This window comes from Embiotoca jacksoni, unplaced genomic scaffold (genome assembly GCF_022577435.1).
Source record: "Embiotoca jacksoni isolate LCO1_2020_lvr unplaced genomic scaffold, fEmbJac1.0.p SCAF_62, whole genome shotgun sequence".
Taxonomy (NCBI): domain Eukaryota; kingdom Metazoa; phylum Chordata; class Actinopteri; family Embiotocidae; genus Embiotoca; species Embiotoca jacksoni.
In genome coordinates this window covers 1,011,092-1,034,454 of record NW_027185417.1, presented here as the reverse complement: position 1 = coordinate 1,034,454, position 23,363 = coordinate 1,011,092, and the positions used below count along the sequence as shown (strand labels likewise).

The 23,363-nt window shown below is 42.2% G+C and overlaps 2 protein-coding genes across 2 annotated transcripts; one reads left to right on the top strand and one right to left on the bottom strand.

Moving 5' to 3' along the window:
• The first annotated feature begins 1,429 nt into the window (after nucleotides 1-1,429).
• ube2b (ubiquitin-conjugating enzyme E2B (RAD6 homolog)) lies at nucleotides 1,430-10,222 on the top strand. The gene is made up of 6 exons (XM_069174869.1): nucleotides 1,430-1,676; nucleotides 5,375-5,455; nucleotides 6,280-6,305; nucleotides 7,798-7,887; nucleotides 8,574-8,662; nucleotides 9,180-10,222. The coding sequence occupies exons 1-6, from the start codon at nucleotides 1,633-1,635 to the stop codon at nucleotides 9,306-9,308; spliced, it is 459 nt and encodes a 152-aa protein (XP_069030970.1). The 5' UTR covers nucleotides 1,430-1,632; the 3' UTR covers nucleotides 9,309-10,222.
• A 1,476-nt stretch (nucleotides 10,223-11,698) lies between these two features.
• cdkn2aipnl (CDKN2A interacting protein N-terminal like) lies at nucleotides 11,699-12,931 on the bottom strand. The gene is made up of 3 exons (XM_069174870.1): nucleotides 12,702-12,931; nucleotides 12,121-12,223; nucleotides 11,699-12,031 (listed from the first exon to the last, which is right to left on the bottom strand). Exons 1-3 carry the CDS (start codon nucleotides 12,911-12,913, stop codon nucleotides 12,023-12,025), a joined length of 324 nt encoding a protein of 107 aa, XP_069030971.1. The 5' UTR covers nucleotides 12,914-12,931; the 3' UTR covers nucleotides 11,699-12,022.
• Between the last annotated feature and the right edge of the window lie 10,432 nt (nucleotides 12,932-23,363).

The window sequence follows — 23,363 nt, the reverse complement described above, 5'->3', positions numbered from 1 at the left end:
GAGAGAGCGGGGACAGTGACAGTTAATGGGGGAGTAATAACGTTTTAAGCAGAGAAAACCTTAAAGCCGCTCGTTATAAAAAAATATATATATATTTTTTAAAAGATCCTGTGTTGTAAAAATCCTGATGCCTTTTCCAGGGTGCACTTCTAACTTCATGATCACTGCCTGTATAGTATGTTACTGTATAGTTGTATTCTTCTTTTGTGAAGCAATATTCTACACACGTTGCAGAATAACATCAACCAGTGAATTCTCCGTAAATATATATTTACACTAAATATTATTATTAGAAAATCACTCCATATTATCGCTGACTTGTTGCTAATCACTTAACAGGCACAGTGCATTAGCAACAGATGGATTATGTAAATTTTTAAAGTAAACCACTTACTGCTGAGTAGATTATTAGACTGGTGCACATTAATTTGTATTTTTCACCCGTTATCCGTCCACAAGTCAAAATGGGTGGATTGTATTAGGGAGGATGACATGCTTGTTTGACACGTCCCATATCAACAAATGGATGACATTAATGACAAATGTTAGCTCACTTTGCACAGCTCTTCTCCAGTAAACCGGCTTTATTCACCTCAACAAATATCTGTGGCTGTTTTGCTCTCATCAGGGCTGTGTGTGTGTTATTAGTTGTTAATAAAAAGGAATTATACTGTTACCGTGACAACAGGCAAAGCTGATCATAATGGCCATGTCCAGATAGATAGATAGATAGATAGATAGATAGATAGATAGATAGATAGATAGATAGATAGATAGATAGATAGATGTATTTACACATATTTTATAGCAGAATAGCTGTAAAACTATACCTGAATCACACATTTCCTTTGATGGTTTTCTATATTATTTGGAAAAGGGATCTATAATACTGATCCATAATACTCTGAAGATGTCAGACTCCATAATCTGGCTTTATAGCCTCTCTTCTGTTCACAGCAATCCCTCTATCCTTCTTCTGTAAACATGTAATATCAAACTCTGCGCTGTGCTGTGAAGTTAAGACCATAATTTTCACCCAACAGCACAGAAACGCGGACGTTTGTCTCAAAATCTGCCCATGAACCACAGAAAAAAAAAATGCAAAAATTCACTCTTCATATGTGGAGACTTAGAGAGGATGTTTGCGTCAATAATAGCTGCATGATATTAAAAAGAGAAAAAAAAAATGCAGTGAGGAAATAGAAACTCTTTAAAAGAGAACATTATAACAATGCAATATTTCTTAAAAAAATAAAATAAATATATATATATATATATTAGTTCTCCAATATACTCTGAGATGTTTGATGTATTTCGCACGTCATTACCAATCGAAAATATAGTTGTTGTTGTTTTTTTTACCTGCTTCCTGATACGAGCGGGGCTGTACCTCCGCGAGACACCGACGACGTCACAATAAATAGCGACGTCACAATAAATAGCGAGCCAGTTGTTTTGGGAGAAGAAGAAGAAGAAGAAGAAGAAAAAGAAAGAAGAAGAAGAAGAAGAAGAAGAAGAAGAGCTGCGAGCGGAAGAAACGCCGGATTTGGTTTCGGACAGCGTTCAGTTTATGGTCCCGGTTTAGTTTCTTTTTTCTTTTTTTTTTTTTAAAAAAACCCCACATTTTCAATAATGTCGACCCCGGCAAGGCGACGGCTTATGAGAGATTTTAAAAGGTAGGCTGCTTACGGCCATCTCTGCTGTTTGTGTCCGGAGCTATAGCGTTTAGCTTTAGCTTAGCTTAGCGTTTAGCCGCTGGTCCAAACAATACTGTTTATAAAGCCAGACGGGAGTTATTGTGAAATAAACGTGTTCATTTAGGCGGTTTGTGTCGACGCACGGTATCTCACGGGTTGACATAAACACTAAGGGATTGTTTGAATGGTATTTTCCCCCCCCCCCCCCCCCGATATTCAGAGATGGTAGTTTTAGTTTTGTACCCAGGGAACAACGATAGTTGGGTTTTTGTTGTTGTTGTTGTTGTTGTTGTGTGTTTTTGTTTTTCTGGCCAAGTTTGTTATGTTTTTGGGGTACGATTTCAGCTAGTGGAGGTTTAACTGAGGTGGGAGACACCTTGCGGGATTAAACGCTTGTGAGCAATTCAGAAAACAATTCGTCTTTTGGTTTAACTGCCCCCCCCCCTCCTCCTCCTCCTCCTGCCTCCTGATGAGGAGCTGGAGGTGAGTGGATTTATTTATCTGAATTATTACGTGCAGGCTGCGAGCTGTGGGTTGTTTTTTTTTTTTTAAATGGGGCTGTTAAAAACAACCAGGTACTGTTTTTGGTCAAATTCCCCTTTGCTGCAACGTGGCTTGCAGGTGTTGCACAACTCGGGCTTTGTGGTCAGGGGGGTGGGGGGGGGGGGGTGCCCACCGTCTCTACCGTAGCTGAACACGTTCCTGCCACCTCTTCCGCGTGCCTTTTTGTTGTTATTGTTGTTGTTGTTGTGTGGATACATGATCGGCGTATCCTCCTTCTCTTAAATGATCAAACTGGTGCTGTGAAGACAAAAACAATATGTTCTGGCTTCCTGGGAGAATCACACCTGCCAAGGACCTGCTTGTAATACCTGCTACCCCCCACCTCCCCACACACCTCCCAAATCTGTTGCCGTGCTCCATATGGCATCCCACAGTATGTGTGTGTGTGTGTGTGCGCTCACGAGTGTGTGTTATTCACACACGCCTGTCAGTGTGTGTGTGTGTGGGGGGGGGGGGTAAAAAAAAAAAAAAGATGCTAAGCTATTCTACTAAGAACAGCCGTGGAAGCGGGGCGGATAAGGTGTCACTGTAACTCTACTCCGCTGTGCAGGTCCCCAGGTGGTAAACTGTGACACCGAGGCAACGAAAACACAATTGCAGATGCCTGAATCGGTCTCCACACCGCGGCCGGCTGATTGAACGCACTCTTGCATGATATTGCTTAACCTCCCAATTGTTTTGATCTACAAGTCAAATTATTTGCACGACGCGTTTCTTGAGACCTGAGCTGTTGAATTATTTGGACCGCCGCGCTGTTGTGTGACGTTTTGGTTCGGTAACTTGGATGTGAAATGACACTTTGGTGTTGAAATGCTGCCTAAATATGGGTTTTGTTTTTTAGCTCCGTGAAGTGAAACGGTTCAAAAGCTTATGGTCCTTTTTTGGTAAAGAATTTTTCCAGATTCTAGTCAGTAAAGCGTGACTTTCGTTTCTTCTTAAAATGTATTTTTAGACGCAATATGCTTTCTGAAACCAAAGCCAGCATACCTTCAGTTTCACACAGTCTTAGTGCTCTTTAGAGTTTTGGTGAGAGTTAGTAAACTAGTCTAATTAGTGCGACCTTTTTTCCGATCTTAATGCTATTTTGACACCGTTAAAAGTTTATTGGCATTACATGTACTAACAGAAATTATACTAGGGCTACAGCTCAACTATTTTCACGATATGTATGAGGATACTTGTAAGGTGTTGGCTGATTTCTCAATAGTTAGTTGTTTATTCTGGTACATGGCAAGAAAGAATGAAGATCTGAGTCGCCTCGAGTCCAAGTTGATGTCTTCAGATGTCTCATTTTGTCCGACCAACAATCAAAATACCAACGACTTTCAGTTTACAAACGAAAAACAACCAGAGAAGCTGCAACTATAAAATGATCGGTGTTCTTTTCATAATGAATAGCCTGCGTAATTAATCAAATATCCAAACGGTTGCCAATTCATTTTCTGACAGTCGATCTGAAAATAACCACCACGCAGTTTTTTTTTTTTTTAGTTTGTTTGTTTGTTTTTGTTGTTGTGTGGGTTCCTATCCATCAGACACTTGTTTCAGACCCTGATCAATACTCTGATAAGCTCGAGACTGCTGCCAGAAACTCGACTTAACCTGTTGACCTGACTGCGACACCTGTTTTGATTCGTTGACGCCTTTGTTGCTAGGCAATTGTTGCCGTGGCCTTTATTCACCTGGCAGAGCTTCAAACAGCTCGGGGCAGTTTTCTTTCTTGAACCGCAACTAATGATTACTTTCACCTACGATCACTCCCATCCATGATTACGTTGGCTTGTCAGACGAATACCTCGGCCTGTAAAATGCGCAAAAACATAAAGCCAAAACACACATCAAAAATATGGAGAACCCATAATGATGTCTTTGTGGTCTTACTCTTACATGCCTTCTGAAAAACAAAAACAAAAATCCTTCAGATGTTCAATCATTGATTTTTTTTTTAAGTTGGATTCTATTTATCCTGCAAAAGGGCCAGAAATGCACTGAGCTCATGCAGATCTTGCAGCTTTTCTGTTTGCATAACAACATTTTGCGCGTCTGTTTTGGACTAACTAAATCTGCCATTTTCACTATTTGATTATTATTGATCATTTGAAGAAAAAGAACAAAAGAAAATGGATTGATAATGAACTCGGAGGCCGACTTTTAAGCATCTAATCTCACTCGAGTGAAACAACCGTGTCTGCGTTTGCAACCTGCCACAATCACTCACAGTCCTTTTATTCATTTTTCTGTCGGTAAAACGGCGGCTCTCGATGTGACACTATCGTCCTCTCTCTCTCTCTCTCTCTGTTGCTGCCTCGTTCTTTTCTTTATTCCAAACACACTCGATGCAGCAAACATCAATTCCTCAATCAATCAATCAATTTATTTATTTATTTTAAACAAAAATACTGAGTGTCCAGCGCCGACAGGAACTCCGTTCTGGTCGTCGGCGTGTCGTCTAGATCTGCGAAACAAACGTGCATTGATGGAAGCGCATCGGGGGGGGGGGGTGGTGGTGGGGGTGGGGGTGGTGCCTCTCCTTCCTTTTGTCTGTCTGCGGTTTATCCCAGATCGTAACAACATCAGCGGAGTCGTTTCCGGTCAAGGTCGACTCGGTCGTTAAAGTGCTCGGCGTCAACACCGCCGGCGCTCTGACGCTCGGGGGTGGGGTGGGGGGGTGGGGGGGGGTACAGTCGCAGAACCGTAGTGGCTTCAGACGAGCGTTCGGGGTGTAGCTTACGTTGACGGACGCGTGGCGGGACGGGGCGGGACGGGACGGGACGGGCGGTGTGCAGTCGAGCCTGCGAGCCCGGCCGTCCGCTGGCAGTCACACGTTGATACCGGCAGTTTTGTGTTTTGACTGATAATTATCCTGCAGTCAAAGGTGTTAATTTAAAATCCTCTCGCGCTCACTCACCCTTGTCTCTCGGTGTCTCTCCCTCTGGCTTCTCCCTCCTTTTCTACGCACCCGTCGTTTTGCGTTATCATTTCATTTTTAATCTCTTCCCGTCTCTTTTTTTTTTTTTTCTTTTTGTCCTCGCTGCCCTCTCCTCTGTGCCTCTCTTGCCGTTTCTCTCTGTCTCTGTCTCTGTCTCTCCCTGTCTCTGTCTCTCTGTCTTCAGACTTCAAGAAGATCCTCCTACCGGTGTGAGCGGCGCACCGTCGGAGAACAACATCATGCTTTGGAACGCTGTTATTTTTGGGTGAGTCATGCTCTAAATCCAACTGCGCCCCGCTGTGTTTACCGTTCCACGGGGATTGGGATTAACGGACTCCGCGGCCCGCCCGCCCCGTCGGATTCTCATTCTCCACATCCCCTCCCTTTAACAAAAAAAAGAAAAGAAAAAGGAAAAAAAAGTTTGATTATAGCCCTGATTGTTGCACGGAGCAGTCTGGGAAATCGGCATGTAGAGTCCCCAGCGGGCGTTTGATGGAAGAACCGGCCGGAGCGAGGTGTCGGGACGGGGGGAGTTCGCACGGAGACCGAACCGTCGGACTCGCTTTTTTTTTTTTTTTTACACGGCCTCTCTGTTGGTGCGCGATTTGAAGTGCAGAACGGAAAGAGAACGAATCGCGCAAACGCAAAGAAGCGACGTGCTTTTATGACACTGAAAAAAAACAACACCGGCTTGAAATTCAAGTCGGAGCGAGAATCAATGAAACGCCGAAAGCGAACGGGTTCGCCGAAAGAACCCGAAAACGAGGCCGTAAAGAGGCAAAACAGCAAACCGGAGGAGCGCCCGCGTGTTTGTGGGAAATGTACTCGACAGCAGCTCCTCACCTAATTTGAATGGGAAGCTGCCAGGAATGTAAAAACGCGAAGGCGGCCGTTTTAATTGGCCCCTTTAACACCGACCGAACGAATGTGAAGAGCTGAGTAAATAAAGCCTCCGGTGTCTTGTGTGGAGCTTGTAGTCCTTGAAGGATACTGTAGTGGGTAGACTCTGCACAAGGACTGGTCCGAGAGGGGGTTTCCTGGAAGTGGGGAGTAATTTGATTTCTATCTCTCTCTCTCTGCCCTCTGCAGGCCTGTGGGGACACCATTCGAAGATGGTAAGTTTAAATATGTCATTTCCGATAACGTGCAGGCTGACGTTCGTCCGTTTTGTTCGTGGGGTCGTAGGTTCAGTCCTTTTTTTTTTTTTTTTATATAAACCGCCCGCTGTGCGCGTTGTCCAAACTGTTGGAAGCCAAAAGTCAGAAATAACCCCCGTCGAACAGCTCAAACTTCCGCGCGTTAAAAATCAAAGACTTTCACAAAACTACTTCAGCGATATCATAACTAAGAGAATATCTGTAGGTGTGTTTTTTTTGTTTTTTTTTTCAAAAAGGCTGAAGTCATTTCTCAATTCAAGGCCTCGGGGTGATCGTATCCAGACTCTTTCCATCGACAGGCCGGCTCCGTTCAGATGGATGAGGTGGGGGGGGGGGGGGGGGGGGGCCCTTTGCGCTCCTTGGGACGGTATTCAAGTACAGCGTGCTCCGAATATATTGCGTCGCGGCAAAGGCAACGTATCCCCGAATAAACTACGACTTCTAATAGACGACGACTCCGTTTTCACCGAGTTTGGATTTGAATGCCCTGAAATCAAAGCTGCGTGTCCACTTACACCTACGTTAATAACGGCTTTATGGCACTGACTCAAATGTTTGTCACAAAATAAAGAGAAGGTAAAGACATGGCCAGTTTCTGGTTTTTTTTAAAAAAAAAATTAATTTCTTTTTATCTAATATACGAAATATATCAAGTTTTGCTCTTGTGTGATCTGTATCTGTCTGAGAATCATGTTTCCGTCACCTCTTTTGAATATCACTACCAGGAAGTTAGGTTAGGTTAGGTGGTTACTTTATTAATCCCCGAGGGGACATTTTTTTTCGCTACAGCAGCATACAGGAAGCGATAAGATAATAATAGAACAATAGAAAAGCAATAAAATAGCAGTAAAAAAATATAAATATAAAATATAAAATGCACAGTATATACAGTACAGTATATATCTATATATTTAGTAGCCGAACATGACTTATCTTTGTTCCCTTGGCAACATGTTTGCTGTTCTTCTGTGTGATTCGTACAGTGCAGCTAACGTGCACATAAATCCCTTTTTTTTTTTTTTTTTTTTTTTTTTTTAATGTCTCGTGCACATTTTAATTTATTTTTCCCGCCGTATTTATGACTTGGGTCAGGCACGAGAAGTGCTGACTCGAGGTTTGTTGTTTTGTCTCGTTATAGTCCCCTCCCTCCTTTTATTTATTTATTTATTTATTTTTAAATTATTATTATTTTTTTAATCCGGCTTCCCGCCCGCAGCATCGACACGTCTGCCTCGGCGAAGGACTATTTTCTCGTTTGTCGTCTGAGCCTGGCGACGTTTCTCGCAACCTAAATGTTACTCCGACCGTTCTCCGACCACCTCCATCCGTCACATCTGTATTCTCCTTGCGAAATTACTGGTGTTCATTCGTCCCCTCCCCCTCCTCCCCACCCCATCCCCCTCTTCCCTCTCCCCCCTTTTTTTTTTTTTTTTTTTTTTTATCTCCGCAGGAACATTTAAGCTTCTGATAGAGTTTTCAGAGGAGTACCCGAACAAGCCTCCCACAGTTCGCTTCGTCTCCAGAATGTTTCACCCGAATGGTAAGCAGCTACTTGGTGTGAACACCCTTTTATTCACCGAGACGAACCACCCCCCCACCCCACCCACCCCCCCACCCCCCGTGTTGGGAAAGAGAAGTAAACACCTGCAAAACATCTGCAATACGCGTGTATAAACTGAATATACAAAATGTTTGGACATTACATGCTGTCCTTTTTTTTTTTTTTTTTTTTGCACAATGTGTCCCGCCATTATCTCGAAGCTTCAGGTTCCTCCTCTGCTTCTCAACCGGAGCCGTTCCCTCCCGGTCGTCTCCTCCGCCGGTCCATAATCCAAATTCATTTCGTCTGTTAAAAGCCGCCAGATGAAGTTGCTTCTTTTTGTTTGCGTCCGAGTGAGTTCGCGACCAGAAAAGAAGTGCCGTGTTTGAGTCGTGCCGTTTTGAAATCGGAAGTTCTCTCGAGCTGATTTATTTGCTTTTTTTTTTAAAAAATTTTAAAATTTTTTATGTGCTCCGCAGTTCTGCAGAATCTGCGTAGTTTGAAGTGCGCCATGCCGCTGATTTAAACCGACGTCGCTGATCCGTTGATTGACGCGCGCCCGTCCTGTATCTCGTGCTTTCGGCGTTGAGAAGAGGAGTCGATCACGTCGACATAAATACTTGAAGTTGATGATAACGTGATGTTAATTTCTGCTTCATTTTTGTTTTGTTTTTTTTGTTCCCCAGTTTACGCAGATGGCAGTATATGTTTAGACATCCTTCAGAACCGCTGGAGCCCCACGTACGACGTGTCGTCCATACTCACCTCCATCCAGGTTGGTTTGGTTTGACTGCCTTTTTTTTTTTTTGCTTCCGTCTCGCCGTGAATGCAGCCTGATTTGAAATACGCCGGGGCATTGTCGGATCTGAATAGCCCTCGTGAATTTCGCTTGAAACACCGCGGGGGGTAGCGGGGAGGGAGGGAGGTGGGGAGGGAGGGGGGGGGTAATCAGACGGCTCAGAGGCGGCTTCCGCGTCGTGCCGGCGGCGCGCAGCAGGGAGGAAGCTGTAACCTTGGCGAGAACGTATTCAAAGTACCGTCGCCGGATCAAAAGCAGCGCCCGAGTTTTGTGAGCCGTGGCGTGCGCGAGTTTTTTTTTTTTTTTTTTTTTTTTTTTTCACCACGGACCGGAGCCTTTAGCAAAGAGCGCACGGGGGGGGGGGGGGGGGGGACAAATTCACGGTGCACGCGCTCCACCCAGTTCAGAGAATCTCCTCTGGTTAGTCGACGCCGATCACGTAAACATTCCCGTCATTGTTCTTTTCTTTTCTTTTCTTTTCTTTTCTCCGCAGTCGTTGCTGGACGAGCCAAACCCCAACAGCCCGGCCAACAGCCAGGCGGCACAGCTGTATCAAGAAAACAAGAGGGAGTACGAAAAGAGGGTGACGGCCATCGTGGAGCAGAGCTGGGTGGACGTCTGAGCTCCTCTACGCTCGCTCGCTCTTCTCTCCATCGCCCTCTCTTCATCATCCCAGTACTTCAAGCCTCTCAGTTTTACCTCCATCGAGAAAAAAAAAACAACAAAAAAAAAACAGCAACTATATCAGATGAACTCAAGTGCCACCCTGAAAATAAGAGAAACAACCAAACCAGAATGGACATTAACTTGCTTGCCAATATATTTTAGGAAAATGAGAGAGAGGGAAATCAATCTTTATAGTTGTGTTTCTTGTCCTTAATTTTACTTTTTTATTTTATTTTTTTTTTTTTATTGCATGATGTGAAATAAGTTATTGCTAACAGAATTTGTAATATATCTTCGTTGTTTGGTTGGACTGATGCTGTTAGTGTTTGCGTTTTACAGACTTGGTTTTTTTTTAAATTATTTTTTATTTTTTTCTTTGGAGATTTTCTTCCTTTTTTTTTTTTTTTTATTTTTTTTTTTATTTTATTTTTTTCTGTATTGTCTGCTGGTGTGCACACAACTTGGCTGTTTTGGAAAGGGGCACATTGATGACCAAATGAGTATATTTTGAAAGTCGCGGAGGGAGGGGGGGGAAAAAAAAGAAGAAAAATCCCAGAAAAATCCCAGAAAAATGCCTTTTTCAGAGTCGGTAGCATCATAATTCTTTTGAGATTCAGCTGATAAAAGAACAATCTCCGGTCTGTTCCGGCGTCTCGCTTGTTTATTTTAAGCGACGCTGTAGGTTCGGGCTCACAGACGTCACCGGCTTCAGTAGTGCCAAGTCTCCCTTTGCACTGATGAATCATGACTCCCTGGCTCGCCGTCGCCGAGCTTTTTTTTTTTTTAATTTTAATCATTTCTGGGCCTGAGCTAGAAGATAATGTTGGAGAGGGTTATGAGAGAGTGAACATTTAACACCGGGAGGGGAGGGAAGGGGAGGAAGGGGAGGAAGGGGAGGGGGACCGTGCATCCGCAGCCTTCCGGCTGTCATCCTTTCTCTCATGCTGTTATTCTTTTGTCGAGTATTATCGAAATTGTACGTAGAGCCTCTGAGCTCAGGAATTCAACAACGAGCGGTTAAGGAAGAATCTCTCTTCGTGTTGGAAAAAAAAACCAACAAAAAAAAAAAAACGGCCAGAATTGGCAGAATAATGACGAAACAGGCTGGATGCTTTTTGACATCGCTTTTTTTTTTTAAAAAAGTCCATCCTGCTCATTTTCAATCATAAACCGAATCTAATAAATAAAATAAGAGGGTGAACGCTGGGGTTGCATTAAACATTTATTTTTTTTATTTTTTTATTGAACTGCCCTCTTCTCTTGCTCCCACACGTTTTTCTTTTTTTTTTTAAATTTCCCTCGCCGCAGAAAGCAAATGACTTTTGTCGCCCGTGACGCGCGTCAGCCCGAATGAAGTGTTGTTTGCTTTTGATCCTTTTTTTTTTTTTTTTTTTTTTTCCTAAAATGACACAGCTGACATGTAGATTAGGAAATAAGGAGGATAAAAGCGGCGCGGTTCGTTTCTGCTCTAAATGAGGGCTGTTAATAAGAGGACCGACGGAGAGAACCCTGTTACAACAGTGTGACATCAGCTGTTTTCCTAAAGGCTCAAGTTGTTTTCATGCCTGCGTCTGTCTTTTTTTTTTTTTTTTTTTTTTTTTAATTTGATCTTGATACCCAATTAAAATACCACATGAGCATAAATTCATGATTTATCTCTTGCCCAAATCCAGCTAAATACTCCATGGAAGACAGTCGTGATGAGACACGACTCCCCTTTTCTTAGGCAGTAAAAGGTCATGTCGTGGCTCGTGACTTATTTCACCCAATAAGCAGAAGGGATACGTTATAAAATTTTGTGAATTAAACATACAAATGTATACTTATAACAATATGCTGTATAAACATAATAAAACACATTTTTCAGACTTTGACACTCGTTTTCTGTAAATGAATCGCTCCCAAAACGTCATTTCTTTTTTCCGTTGACCCCATCGGGAGATGTTTTTCTTTGATCAAACTTCATTACCTCAACAGCGCCATCAATTTGTTCCAAATATAGTTTGCCGTGCGGGGTGAAACTGAATAATTAAGAGGACATGTTCAGCCTGTTGTCTTTGTTCAGATCTTTACGTAATTTGATGACACCATCTCTTATGAAATGTTTTGTCTGTTGTCGTGTCGCCATCACCATGGCGATGGTTCAACTTCCTAATTCCTGTCGGCTGAGTGTTCAAATATCAATACAGCCTTAATTCAAATGTAAAAATCCAGTATGTTTTGTTCCTGTTTTATTCAATCATTAACAACATTCAAATTCATACGCAAAGAAAAAGAAGCAAATTATGATCCGATCTTTACTTGAAAACTGCGCAATCCCAGGAGAAGAAAATACAAGATCACGTGTCGTCTTTCATCTGAATTTAATACAAAAAAACAACAAAAAAACATTCCTAAAAAACACGAGTACACTTAAAGAATGTAAAACGATCATTGTCAGAAATAGATGAGCAGTAAAGCTCGCACACACTGTCAAAAAAAAAAAAGAGTCTCTGCTTCGTCTTAGAGGCTAAGAATTTGACGAAGCCTGTCTTTCAGCATTTCATTAAAAAAAAAAGTTGGGATTTTATAAATCCATCATAAAAATTTGGTCAGACTCGATAGAAGCACGTCGTGAATGTGCACAACAGCTGAGTTCCAGGCAGTGTCGGTCCAAGTTGATCGATCCAGTCATCGAGTCTGCGATAAAACACAGTGCATACACGATGAAATGTCTCGGTCAATATATCTGTGTCTCCGCGTGTCTCCGTGTGTGTCCACCGACATACCTGCTGCTTAACAATCTCGTCTCTTGTTTTGAAGACCGGCGCGTCCTCCACCACGATGCCTTCAGCCATTTCCTTCACTTTTTCCAGGAGCTCCGTGCTGTACCTGCCGTGAGTGAAAACATGCGCGACGACAAAACTTTTAATTCATTAAAACTGTGGTTTCATATTATTTCTAAACAAGACGCTTGTTGCTTACTGGAAATGAAACGCGCTCTCAAATGTCGTCAAATTGTTTATCTAGTAGTTAATATGAAGCAAGTACGAGTTTAAAATATATTTTAAAGAAGAGGGCTATATATATATACATATATATATATATATATATAAAGTTTTAAGGCTGACTTTAAAAACTTCGGTGCCCGTTGTGCCGCTTTAAAAGCGGCAGGGGGCAGCAGTGAGCACAACACGCAGCTGAACGACAAAAAAACGAAGAAGACTTCGCACTTCGGTGAGCCAAACAAAACCGGACTTGCCCGATTACGACCTTTTAACATCAAACAAAATGAACTCGCAGGAGACAAAAGGCTTGAATTTGCTTCGTTAGGTTAAATCGTATTAAACTTAAACCGTTAATTACGTACCGGCAGCCGAGGAAGACGTTGTTAGCCCAGACCATGGACAGCGAGAGCAGCTGGTCCAGCTGCTCGCCGTCGAAGTCGTTCATGTTCCGCAGGATGAACTCCCTCCTCGGCTCCCAGTGCTTTTCGCTCTCCCAGTAACCTCGGTACGTCTCCACCTGGTCGGCCACAGCTCGGTTTTGTTGAATAAAATCTTGCACGTCCATGGCTGACATCTTGCTTTTCTCTACGGATGGTAGGTAGAGTCAAAAAAAAAAAAAAAAGGCAACTTCCGGTCCTCCGGTGTGAGTCGTGGCTGTAGACAGCGCCACACAGCGGCGGTCGCCGAGATGTGCAACGTCGTGTTAAAGTTGAGTTTATTTGCAAAAGATTGGGAAGTAGGAGCGTCAAACCTTCTTCACCTCTGAGTCTCTGTTGTATGATTAGTTTTTTTGCAGCCAAAAAAACAAAAACGTGATTTATGCTTTCATATCATAATTTGTATTATGTTATTCAATCAAGATGGCAGCTAAAGCCTTGACTTTAACCTAATTTGCCATAAACATGCAGATCAAAAAGGAAAATAAACATTTTTACACGTTTTTTATGGAAATCTTAAATTTGATATGTTATCAGCTTTGCTGTCCAGATAAACACTTCATAACTGCGTTTCAAGAGATGCTAATTAACTTATTATGATTAATTATTATCACAACTAGTGACTAATGACAACTACTGTCAGACTAAAAGGAGCTTTTGCTAAATCTGGTGCGACAAATGTAATGTAGCCTACATTGTCCTTGTTAAATAAACAATAACAAAGAATAACAAAAAAAAAACAACCAATAAATTATGATTTATTGAGGTTTCATAAAGAATATTCAGATAATGTTGGGGCAGTAGCATCTGCTTAAAATAATTTGTTTATGTGGTGGGATTGCCTTTTTCACAGCAGACTTTTTGACTTATCGAAGCAGGTAAGATGATTTTTTTTTTTTTTTTTAACAATAACACTCATGAAAGTGTAAATAAACTCCGACACTGATGCACCGAAATGAAATGTAGCCATCGTTAATGTTAATTACACCTGTTCTTTTCCTGTTGACATGTTTTGCCGCGAAGAAGGCCAAGATGTAATATTGTTCAAAATGAAGGAGAGGCCCGTCGGCGCCTTTCAACGGCTGCCAGCGAGCCGCGTCAGAGACGTGGATCCTGCGGGTGGGCCGCCACATCTGGAGGCTTCTCGGGCTTCTTCCTCCCCTTCAAGCTCCGTCTTTCTGTGTTTCTTGCTCTGCCAGATGATGTCAACTTCACAGAGCAGGTAGTGTGGCACACACACACACACACACACATACACACACACACACACACACACACACACACACACACACACACACACACACACACACACACACACAGTGCTTTCATGCTTCTGCCTGCTTCTTCTTGCTCGATTGAAATCTATCTCTCTCCGTACTTGACCAGCCTGCCAAGAATGATCAGAGAGAAACACCGGCCTTTTAACCTCCAGTGTATGTAAAGAGGCTTACGGGCAGTCATTCAGGCTCACAGATATGCACAAACACACACTCATGCAGGCTCTGTCTACACAGATATGTGCACGGCAAGATCCTCCTTCCCTTCCAGCTCGGCACACACAGTGGAGGATCTCGGGGCTTGTTTTGACTTGAAATCATTGACATGCAGAGGGATTCCAGAGGAAGGCAAGCCAACATGCAGCGAGAGGGGACAGACAGAGTTATGTCCACACCTCAACGTCACAGCTGTTGTAAAGGAAAGACGGAGACGCAGCAGTCAGATATGCGAAGATGAAAAAGAATGTCTGGGCAGGTTGAGGAGGAGGAGCAGGAGGATTTTTTTTTTTTTTTAATGCAACAGGTTGGATGAAGATTGAAAACAGTGATGAGGGCTGTAAAAGAACCGTCTTGCTTTTCGGAGATCTACTCATCCTCCACTTGTAGTGTCGTGAACACTGGTCACTGAACTCCACACTGCTCTTGTGAAGTTCTTTCACTGGTATGAATTGGAGTTTCTTACGTCCCGGCTCAGTTAACTTCAGCAAATCATCCAGCTGCTGGCCAGAATTTAATATATTTTTTTTATGTTCATGTTTTTTAACTCTCATTCCTCTCACACAAAATATATAATTTCAGTTTTATTGGGTTTCTCAATCTTTAAAAAAAATAAATAGAAATCTGATTATAATATCTGAGCAACCAAAAATAATAACATAAAACATTTTGATGAATGAGTCAGACTGCAGCCTGGAGTCTTTCTGCTGGCTTTAATTTCTGAAAGTCGAAGAATTACTTTTTTGACTTTCTCCCGCGTTGCCTCTTGAACATCCTGCAGATGTTTTATCTTCATTCTGTTTTCCATGGAGGTCTGAACATTGTAATTCTATTTCCACGCAGTGTCAGTTTACTATAAGTGGTTGCAAAACTTGTTGTCGACAGGCTGCGGTCTCCCGGCGCTCTGAATGGAGTGTTTCGCCAAGCAGCACGACAGAACAGGGAGGCATGAAGGCACTCTGTGAACACAAGGAACATGATGCTGTCTCGGCGTTCCCTCTGTAGACTTGAATTTATGCACACAGATGCGCGCAATCTTTTGTGCACCGAGCAATACTTTTTTTTTTTTTTTTTTTTTTTTTTTTTAGCACGTGCGCGTATGCACATGAATGCACGTTTATTTCACTGTAAATTCTCAACTTGTAGATCCTAACTTTGACTCTGAATAGCAGCTCTAAACTAGTTCCTGTGTGGTCTCTGAAATGTTCTCGCCTCAGACATATCTCCCTCTCTGTTTTCTTTCCTCACGAGTCAGTCCCAGAAAAGACGAGAACACTCACAAGAACATGCACACCCACTTTCACCTCCTCTCAAATTCCCCCAGAAAAACCACCAGCAGCTCTCCTGCGTTTGTTATATTTGGGCCGCTTCCAAGTCATACAAGTCACCGCTTTATTGAGTGAACTAACCCATTAGGTTTATGCCCCCTCCCCCCCCCCCACCCTCCTCCACCCTCTCTCTCTCAGCCTGAAATATACACTGATGCTGAAATAATACACTCTGTTCCCGCCAGCTCTGGCAGACAGCCGTTCTTGATGAGTCACCTAATGTATGCTTACTCAGGAGAAAACTGTAATTGGGAAACACGCAGACAACAGGTAGCCCTTTCAGCCTGCGTCTTGGGGGAGAGCCAGCGAGAAAGGATTAGCCCCCTCGGCGAGGTGTCCGTGGACGTCACCTTTTGAAGAGAAGAGCAGGGAGAGAAGTTCAACTCTCGCTGTACAGAGTCAACCCCTCGAAAGCTGCACTCTGTTGGCCAATTAATTATAAGAAGGCCATTATATTCTCCGATTCCTCTCCAACACGAGCAGCAGTTTTGACAGCGAATATCCCCAAAACGACGACGTCTATTTCGCAAAGATAGGATTTCTTATTTTTTTTGTTTGTTTACTCGGTCACCAGGATGAAAAACACTTCAAGTTCCAGACTTCTTATGAGTGGGCACATGTCATTTTAGCCCCAATCTGCGCAAAAGTAAAGGAACACGCGTGCGAACGTGTCTTTATTGAGCTTCTCCAACGATAGCCACCTCCTCTAACTGAACCACGTAATTATACAAACGTTTCTACATATCAGTATAGAGCTCATCATACTTCCTGGCAAATCACTTCAACTAAATAGTTTTCCCTCGACTCCATTTGCACCAAATTAGTTCAGCTAGACTACAACTTCAACTGAAAGCATTGAAGATACTCTGAAGGGGACCATATGAGCCATGAAACAATAAAATCGAAATCTCTGAAGACTTGCTATTAAACAAAGGTTAGGAAACGTGTCAAAATCAGTGTAGCTTTATTTTGAAATATCAATCCTCGACTCGAGTTTTAGATGCAGATTATATAATTGCCTCATTGTGAAGGTTAACCCTGCTAAGAGCTGCATTGCTTTGTTTCTCAGATCAATAACATACATTTTAATGTGACTTTTAACAAAATAACTAATGGCCTTATGTCATATATCACCAAGGCAACAGGAGCATCTCTGAAACTTGTTGAAAATGTTTTGTAGTTTGGGGCAGGACTGTCAGAATTAGGCTACACTTGACATTGCATTGACTTTAGCTCCCCACAAAGGAGGGGCGCTTAAACATTTTAGGCTTGGGACCCGAGTGATAAATGTAGTCTGTCACCCTGGGACCCAGACTAATTAAAAACTAGTGCTCTTGACATGTAGGGATGCTGGAACAGTAGGGCCTGGTAGCTATTTCAGGTCCTGAATCCTGACCCAGTGTTTAAAAAAAAATCAGAATGCATACCCGTGTATTGGCCTAATTGCAGCTGATGCGTTACTGGGGCCACGGTACGGTGCGTGTCGGTCGCGTCCCTGCACACGCTCCATGGTAACACCAACCCACAGCTGCTTGAGGAATACTGTCATCTCACATGTTGAGCTTATTTTCCTGGGACGTGCGGTTATGAAAATCAAACGCAACCAATGTCATGGAAAAAGAGTGTAATGTTGGCCGACGCTGGGTATGTGTGCGTGTGCGTGTGCGCGCGTGTGTGTGTGTGTGTGTGTGCGCGCGTGTGGTTATTGTTAGTGGTGACGGCTGGTGATCATAAGCGATATTAACAGCAACTTACACCAACATATTTTGTTGAAGACAAAAAAAAAAAAGACAAAAGAAAAAAGAGAGAGAAGAAAAAGACAAAACGTTTGAAACTAATTAGCCAGAGAGGACGACTTCATACCAAATAGAGGCCAGAGTCCCAAGGTGATGAAAACAATTAAATATGAGAAATGAGAATTTTTGTTTTGGTCCTCTTTGTGTGTGTGTTTTTTTTTTTAATGCAACTCTGTGACTGCCGCTGTTGAATATGTATGAGGAGCATACAAGTGTTGTAAAGTCCTCTTACCTATCTTTATCTGCCCATAAATATCTGTGTAAATGTAAAGGTGACAAAAACAAGCCATCACGACAGTGTGAGATCTCGCGCTTACGACGCTTTTTTTTTACAACGCAGGCTGCCTCACTGCAGTATTTCATTTCGGGAAAAGTATCGATAGGTCTACAATGTAAAATGATTTCTGAAATAAAAGTCCTGCATTCAACATCTTAAGTAAGAGAACTAAAAGGATTATTTTCAGATTGTACTTAATATACCGACAGAAAACGTACCCATTGCAAGTTACCCAGATGCATTTTCTACTTTTGCATTGTCATAACTGCTACATTAACGAATAAGCAGCAGTTTATGCTGTAGTTGGGGGTGAAGCTGTAATTAAGCTACATAGCTTATACTATAATTTTCAGAAGTTTAAACAATAAATTTGTAATTTGCAAATGAAACACGTTTTTGTTTTTTTTAATCAAAAATCTTTCACCAAAAATATGGTCAAATTTCCCTCCATGCAACTGTAGCAATGACTTAAGCTGATTTATATTTAAGCGACTAATATCAGTAGAAAATCCACTGTACATCCGTGTTGTGATTGTGGTTATGGAGTATTGCTTGCTAAAAGTTTAGCTTCTAGTATTGTTAAATGTCCTTCATCTTTATAATGGCCAACTAAAATAGGCTTTAGCTAATGGTGATAAGATAACATCAGCTTGAAAAGTTTAGTCTGTTTTTAGCTGCAAGCTAAGACAGCTCAATCATAAGACAGCTCAAAGATATCGGTTGGCTACCATAACGTTAGAAGATAATATAAATTGCCATTTTTTTTTTTAGTTTCTTAAATAGAACACTTCTTCCGCGACTACATACTTTATTTATCATCAATTCTTTTTTTATTTTTTATTGTTTTGACCGTACATTGCGCTATATTTTGAGGTAATAATAACAATATTTCTTCATTTCTTTCACTCTCCAGGATTTGTAAAAATGAATTGACACTACTTCAGTGACGACGAGCAGAGCGACAGCACAAACGGACGGAGGGAGGTTTTGAGGCCGAGGTACCACACTACCGGACAGCTCAGGTACGTAGGTGACGTCACACACCGACATATTCGCACGTTTTAGGCGCTAAAAGCAAGAATGCAAAATAACGCATTGAATTGGAAGCAGTAAAATAAAAATAAAAAAACTTGGTGTCCCCTTCCTTTACCTTTTAAAAGAATGGTAAGCCTACCAAACTTCTGCACAGTTCTTCAAGGTGCTTAGCAGGGAGGTTGTGCCAAGCAACTCTGAGGACTTTCCACGGTTCTTGTGTGGATTTAGGCCGTCTCGGATGCTTCTGTCTCTAGTCCCAGGGTGACTCCATCGCAGTCTGCGGGGTCTAAACCATCTGGTGCAGGACTTTATGTGCTTTCTGTTGCTGAATATTGTTCTTTAAGACTTTACCCATACATTTGAGGGCTGCACATAATGATTATTTCATGATCAATTAATCTGTTAAAATGTTCTCAGGAGCTGCTTGGTCTTTAAATTATCACCGGTGAAAAATGTCGATCAGTGTTTTCCCAAGCAGCAGCCTAAAATGTCTCGTTTTGTCCACAACTAAGAGACATCTAGTTTGTTATCACGAAGGACTAAAGGAACCAGAAAATATTCACGTTAGAGAAGCCAGAATCAGAGAATTTGACCGTTCTGTAACTGAAAGACGAGTCAAAAATAATTGATTGACCATCAAAATCGTTGGCGGAATCGCTCAATGTACTAATTGATTAATTGTTTGAGCTCCACTTCGAGGTCGTTGTCTTGTAGTACAGAATATTACATTACATTTCATTTAGCTGACGCTTTTATCCAAAGCGACTTACAATAAGTGCATTTCAACCATGAGGGTACAAAACCCAGAACAACAAGAATCAAGAAAATACAATTTCTTCAAGAAAGCCAAACTACAAAGTGCCATCAGTAAGTGCCATTTTAAGCGCTACTAAAGTTCTCCTGTTCAAGGTAAAGTCTGAAGAGGTGTGTTTTTAGTTTGCAGCGGAAGATGTACAGAGTTTCCGCTGTCCTGATGTCGTTGGGGAGCTCATTCCACCATCTAGGAGCCAGGACAGCAAACAGTCGTGATTTTGTAGAGTGTTTAGCTCGCAGCGAGGGAGCAACAAGCTGATTGGTAGATGCAGAGCGGAGTGAGCGGGCTGGGATGTAAGGTTGGACCATGTCCTGGATGTAGACTGGATCCAAGCACGGTGCGCAAGTACCAATGTTTTGAAACGGATGCGAGCAGCTACTGGTAACCAGTGAAGGGAGCGGAGGAGCGGGGTAGTGTAGACTACCTGTGTTTCAGATCGGGGAAAAGAGAGGATCAGTTGGGTGTCATCAGCATAGCTGTGGTAGGAAAAGCCAAGCGAGTGAATGACAGAGCCGAGAGAGTTGGTGTACAGAGAGAAGAGGAGGGGACCCAGGACGGAGCCTTGAGGGACGCCAGTAGCGAGAGGACAAGGTTCAGACACAGATCCTCTCCACGTTACCCGGTAAGTGCGGTCGTTGAGGTAAGATGAGAACAGGGAGAGAGCAGAGCCTGAGATACCCAGAATAAACGTGGGACTGATCGCATGCCTCCATGATGGTATTAGATGATGGTTAAGAGTCTGAACATGAAATGCCTGAACTTTAATGGATTGATTTTGCCAGTATAGAACAGAAAAAAAAACGGAATAAACATGAAAGTAAGGAGCAGGAGATTATTCCTGTTTTATCAAACAATATTCATATGTATTGCTGGAGTTTGCGTTCCCAAAAGATATGATGTCAACATGTTGGTAAAATAAAAACAATACATTTAACCAAAAGGAAAATGGAAATTCTCTAAGCAGGGTCATTTATTCAAAGACAAATCCTTACCATAAGAAGCGACGTCCTTTAACCTTCCTTTAAGATGAACTTTCTGAGGCCTCCGTTAGTCTGACGTCACCTCACCTACTGATATCAACCTCCTTAAAACTGATGTGGTTAATGATTTAATGACATGCCCCATGTAGCACCTGTAACGATGCATTAATAACAATAAGACATGCTGTGCAGCTGTAAACCCCACCCATGTGGTGCAGCCAGCAGATTACATAAAAAAAAAAAAAAAAAAATTAAAAAAACCCCCCTACAACTCCCATTTGACCTAGATCTGCGTGGATTTTTGCTTCCTAAATAAACAGCGTTGTACGTCTCCTCAGCCAGGAAATTGCATTAGTGCGCATTTTAAAAGTACCACGGAGAGGGTCACAGGCTGTTTTCACAGGGGACACTACCGGCCTGTATAATGTGAAGGAGGGATGCTGCTGTTGCATTTGAATGTGTGCCAGAGAAATCCCTCCTCTGTGTCCTTCACCGCCTCATTTCACTTTGTGCAAAACAGCGTCACACCCTCTTTTCCTCTCTCCTCTTCCTCTCTCGCCGCTTTCTGAGTGACATCCGATACAGCTGGAGTGAGCATTTGTGCATCATGACATCCTTGCCTACGCGTGTGTGTGTGTGTGTGTGTGTGTGTGTGTGTGTGTGTGCGTGCGCGCCGGCTTTGCAGGTCTGTGTTTGATAAAAGTCAAATTGTCCCATTTGTTCATCCGAATGACCTTAATTTCCGCGTGCCTCCTGGCTCGGCATCACTATGTGTTGACCAGACATTTTAGACTCAAAAGATGAGCCAAAGATGAATTGGATGATCGGCCGTCAGAGGTGCAGACTTTTTAAAAAAAAAAAACCCACAAATGAAACATTTTTGAAATTAAGACGGATTTGTTTGCGGCTCTGCAAACTATCGACTGTAGAATATAAAAAAAAAAAAAAAAAGCACAGGAAAGTGCAGTCGTGCTTTGATGACAGTGATTTAGAGACAGTGGAGGGTAGTAGATTACGCATTGATCAAACACCCTCTTCCCCTTTAAATATAGATTTTTTGAGAAAATGTGAAGGAAGGTAAATTACTTGCCAACCGTTCCCTTCGGATCGTTGTGTGCGAATCAATCACGGGCGGAGAGATATTATCACTTACAGTAAAGTGCAGCTGCAGGCCCCTCACTTGAAGCTGAAGCCCCGGCTGTCTGTTACTTTGACAGCAGTTAACGGCGACGGCGAACAATTTGGCGTCGCCTTTTAAAACTTCTCGGAAGGATTACAAGGTAAATTGAAAAAAAAAACAAAACAAGTAGTTTAAACGTCAAGCTGCGGATGAGTGTGTATTCTAAAAAAAAATAATATTCCTCCTTTATACGAAAGGAGGCGGTCAGTCATAGGAAACAACAGACAGTTTGAGTTATTCGCTTCTGGTTTACCTTTTTTTTTTTTTTTTAAATATAAAGACATCTTTTTAGGACATTTTAAGGCATCGCAACTTTTCAGAAAAGTCTGCTCCGACTTCAGCCGCGCAGCGCGATTCGCATTCCTTCATCGGCAAGGAGAGAAACGTGCAAAGATAAAGACCGTCGAATCGTCTGGCTGCAATATTGTCAGAAAACAGAGTCAACAGGAAGGTTTTTCTTCGGAGCAAGTTTCATAATTCTCTCTGAACTTCGTGCTGTTTTAGAGGAAGCGGGACGCAACTGGGAGGGAAGTTACCGAAGAGATCGGAAGAGTTTCTTGCTCAAAGCGAAATTACAAACATCTGTAAGAACTCTGAATTATTACAGAACAATTCACATTCTCCTTTTGTTTCGTCCTCATTAAGATGCGTTAAGAATATTTTATAAATATGCTGCGTGAAACGTATGTAAAGAACAGGTTTGATGACAGGATGGTTGTTTATCTTTCATTGGCAACATATATTTTTTTTTTTGCTCAAAGTTGGAAAAGAAAAAAAAAAAAGCGCAGGATGATTTACTTGTTTAGAATCACTTGACATGTTTGTCTGGTTTTTGGTTTTTAATATCTTATAAGCCAGTTTGTGTTGGGGGCATATTGATTGTGCAGAACACAAGAATAAGATCAATCAAATCTTGTTCAATTTGCAGACATTTCTCAAAACTGAAGTGAATGTATTCTCTTTTTTTTTTTTAATTTTTTTTTGGGGAGGGGGGGACTTAAATAATTCTTCATTTTTCAAGTTTATTAGTCATACTACTTCAGAGCTGATTTAAATTCCCCATTGATAAATATCGATTTTTTTTTTTTTTCTTCTTCTTCTTCCAGGAAAATAATATTCTGATAAAGTGATGTCTGAGATTATTTTTAAAAGATGTAGCAGTTTGTTGTCCATTTTCATCCCTTTGAGCCTCTTATCACTGCTGACAGAGAATTGTCAGGTGAAGGTTCAATCCCCGTCCTCTCCTCTCCGAGGCGCAGTAATCTAGCATTTGTCAGAGTAGGAAGTGCAGTTTGCGGTAACAGTGAATTGAAAGTACGCCATAAATATGGCGCCAAAAGAGTTTTCAAGCTGATGATAAGGAGCTGATTTTTCTACGTGTTGTCTCTCTTTTTTTTTTTTTTTTTTTTTTGGGTGGGGGTGAACGAGGAGGAGGAGGAGGAGAAGGAGGAAGAAGAGGGGTGGAGGAGGAGGAGGAGGGGAGGTGGCGAGAGGTTGCAAGCCAAGACCCGCCTGTGCATTTGTGCAGAGCGGTGTGTGCACGTACACCGGCCAGAGGAGTGGAAGCGAAGCAGAGCGGAGGGAGCAAGTGAAGACGAGGAGAGCGCCGTTTTATTTTTTTGAAGGAGGGACGTTGCGAAACTGGTTCGCAATCTTTTCTGACTCATCGTTTGGAAATAAATCA

Coding starts and splice junctions, on each gene's coding strand:
- ube2b (XM_069174869.1), top strand. CDS start 1,633: ATGTCGACCCCGGCAAGGCGACGGCTTATGAGAGATTTTAAAAG. Junction 5,456..6,279: donor TGGAACGCTGTTATTTTTGG/GTGAGTCATGCT, acceptor TGCCCTCTGCAG/GCCTGTGGGGACACCATTCG. Junction 8,663..9,179: donor CCATACTCACCTCCATCCAG/GTTGGTTTGGTT, acceptor TTTTCTCCGCAG/TCGTTGCTGGACGAGCCAAA.
- cdkn2aipnl (XM_069174870.1), bottom strand. CDS start 12,913: ATGTCAGCCATGGACGTGCAAGATTTTATTCAACAAAACCGAGCTGTG. Junction 12,224..12,701: donor AACGTCTTCCTCGGCTGCCG/GTACGTAATTAA, acceptor CACTCACGGCAG/GTACAGCACGGAGCTCCTGG.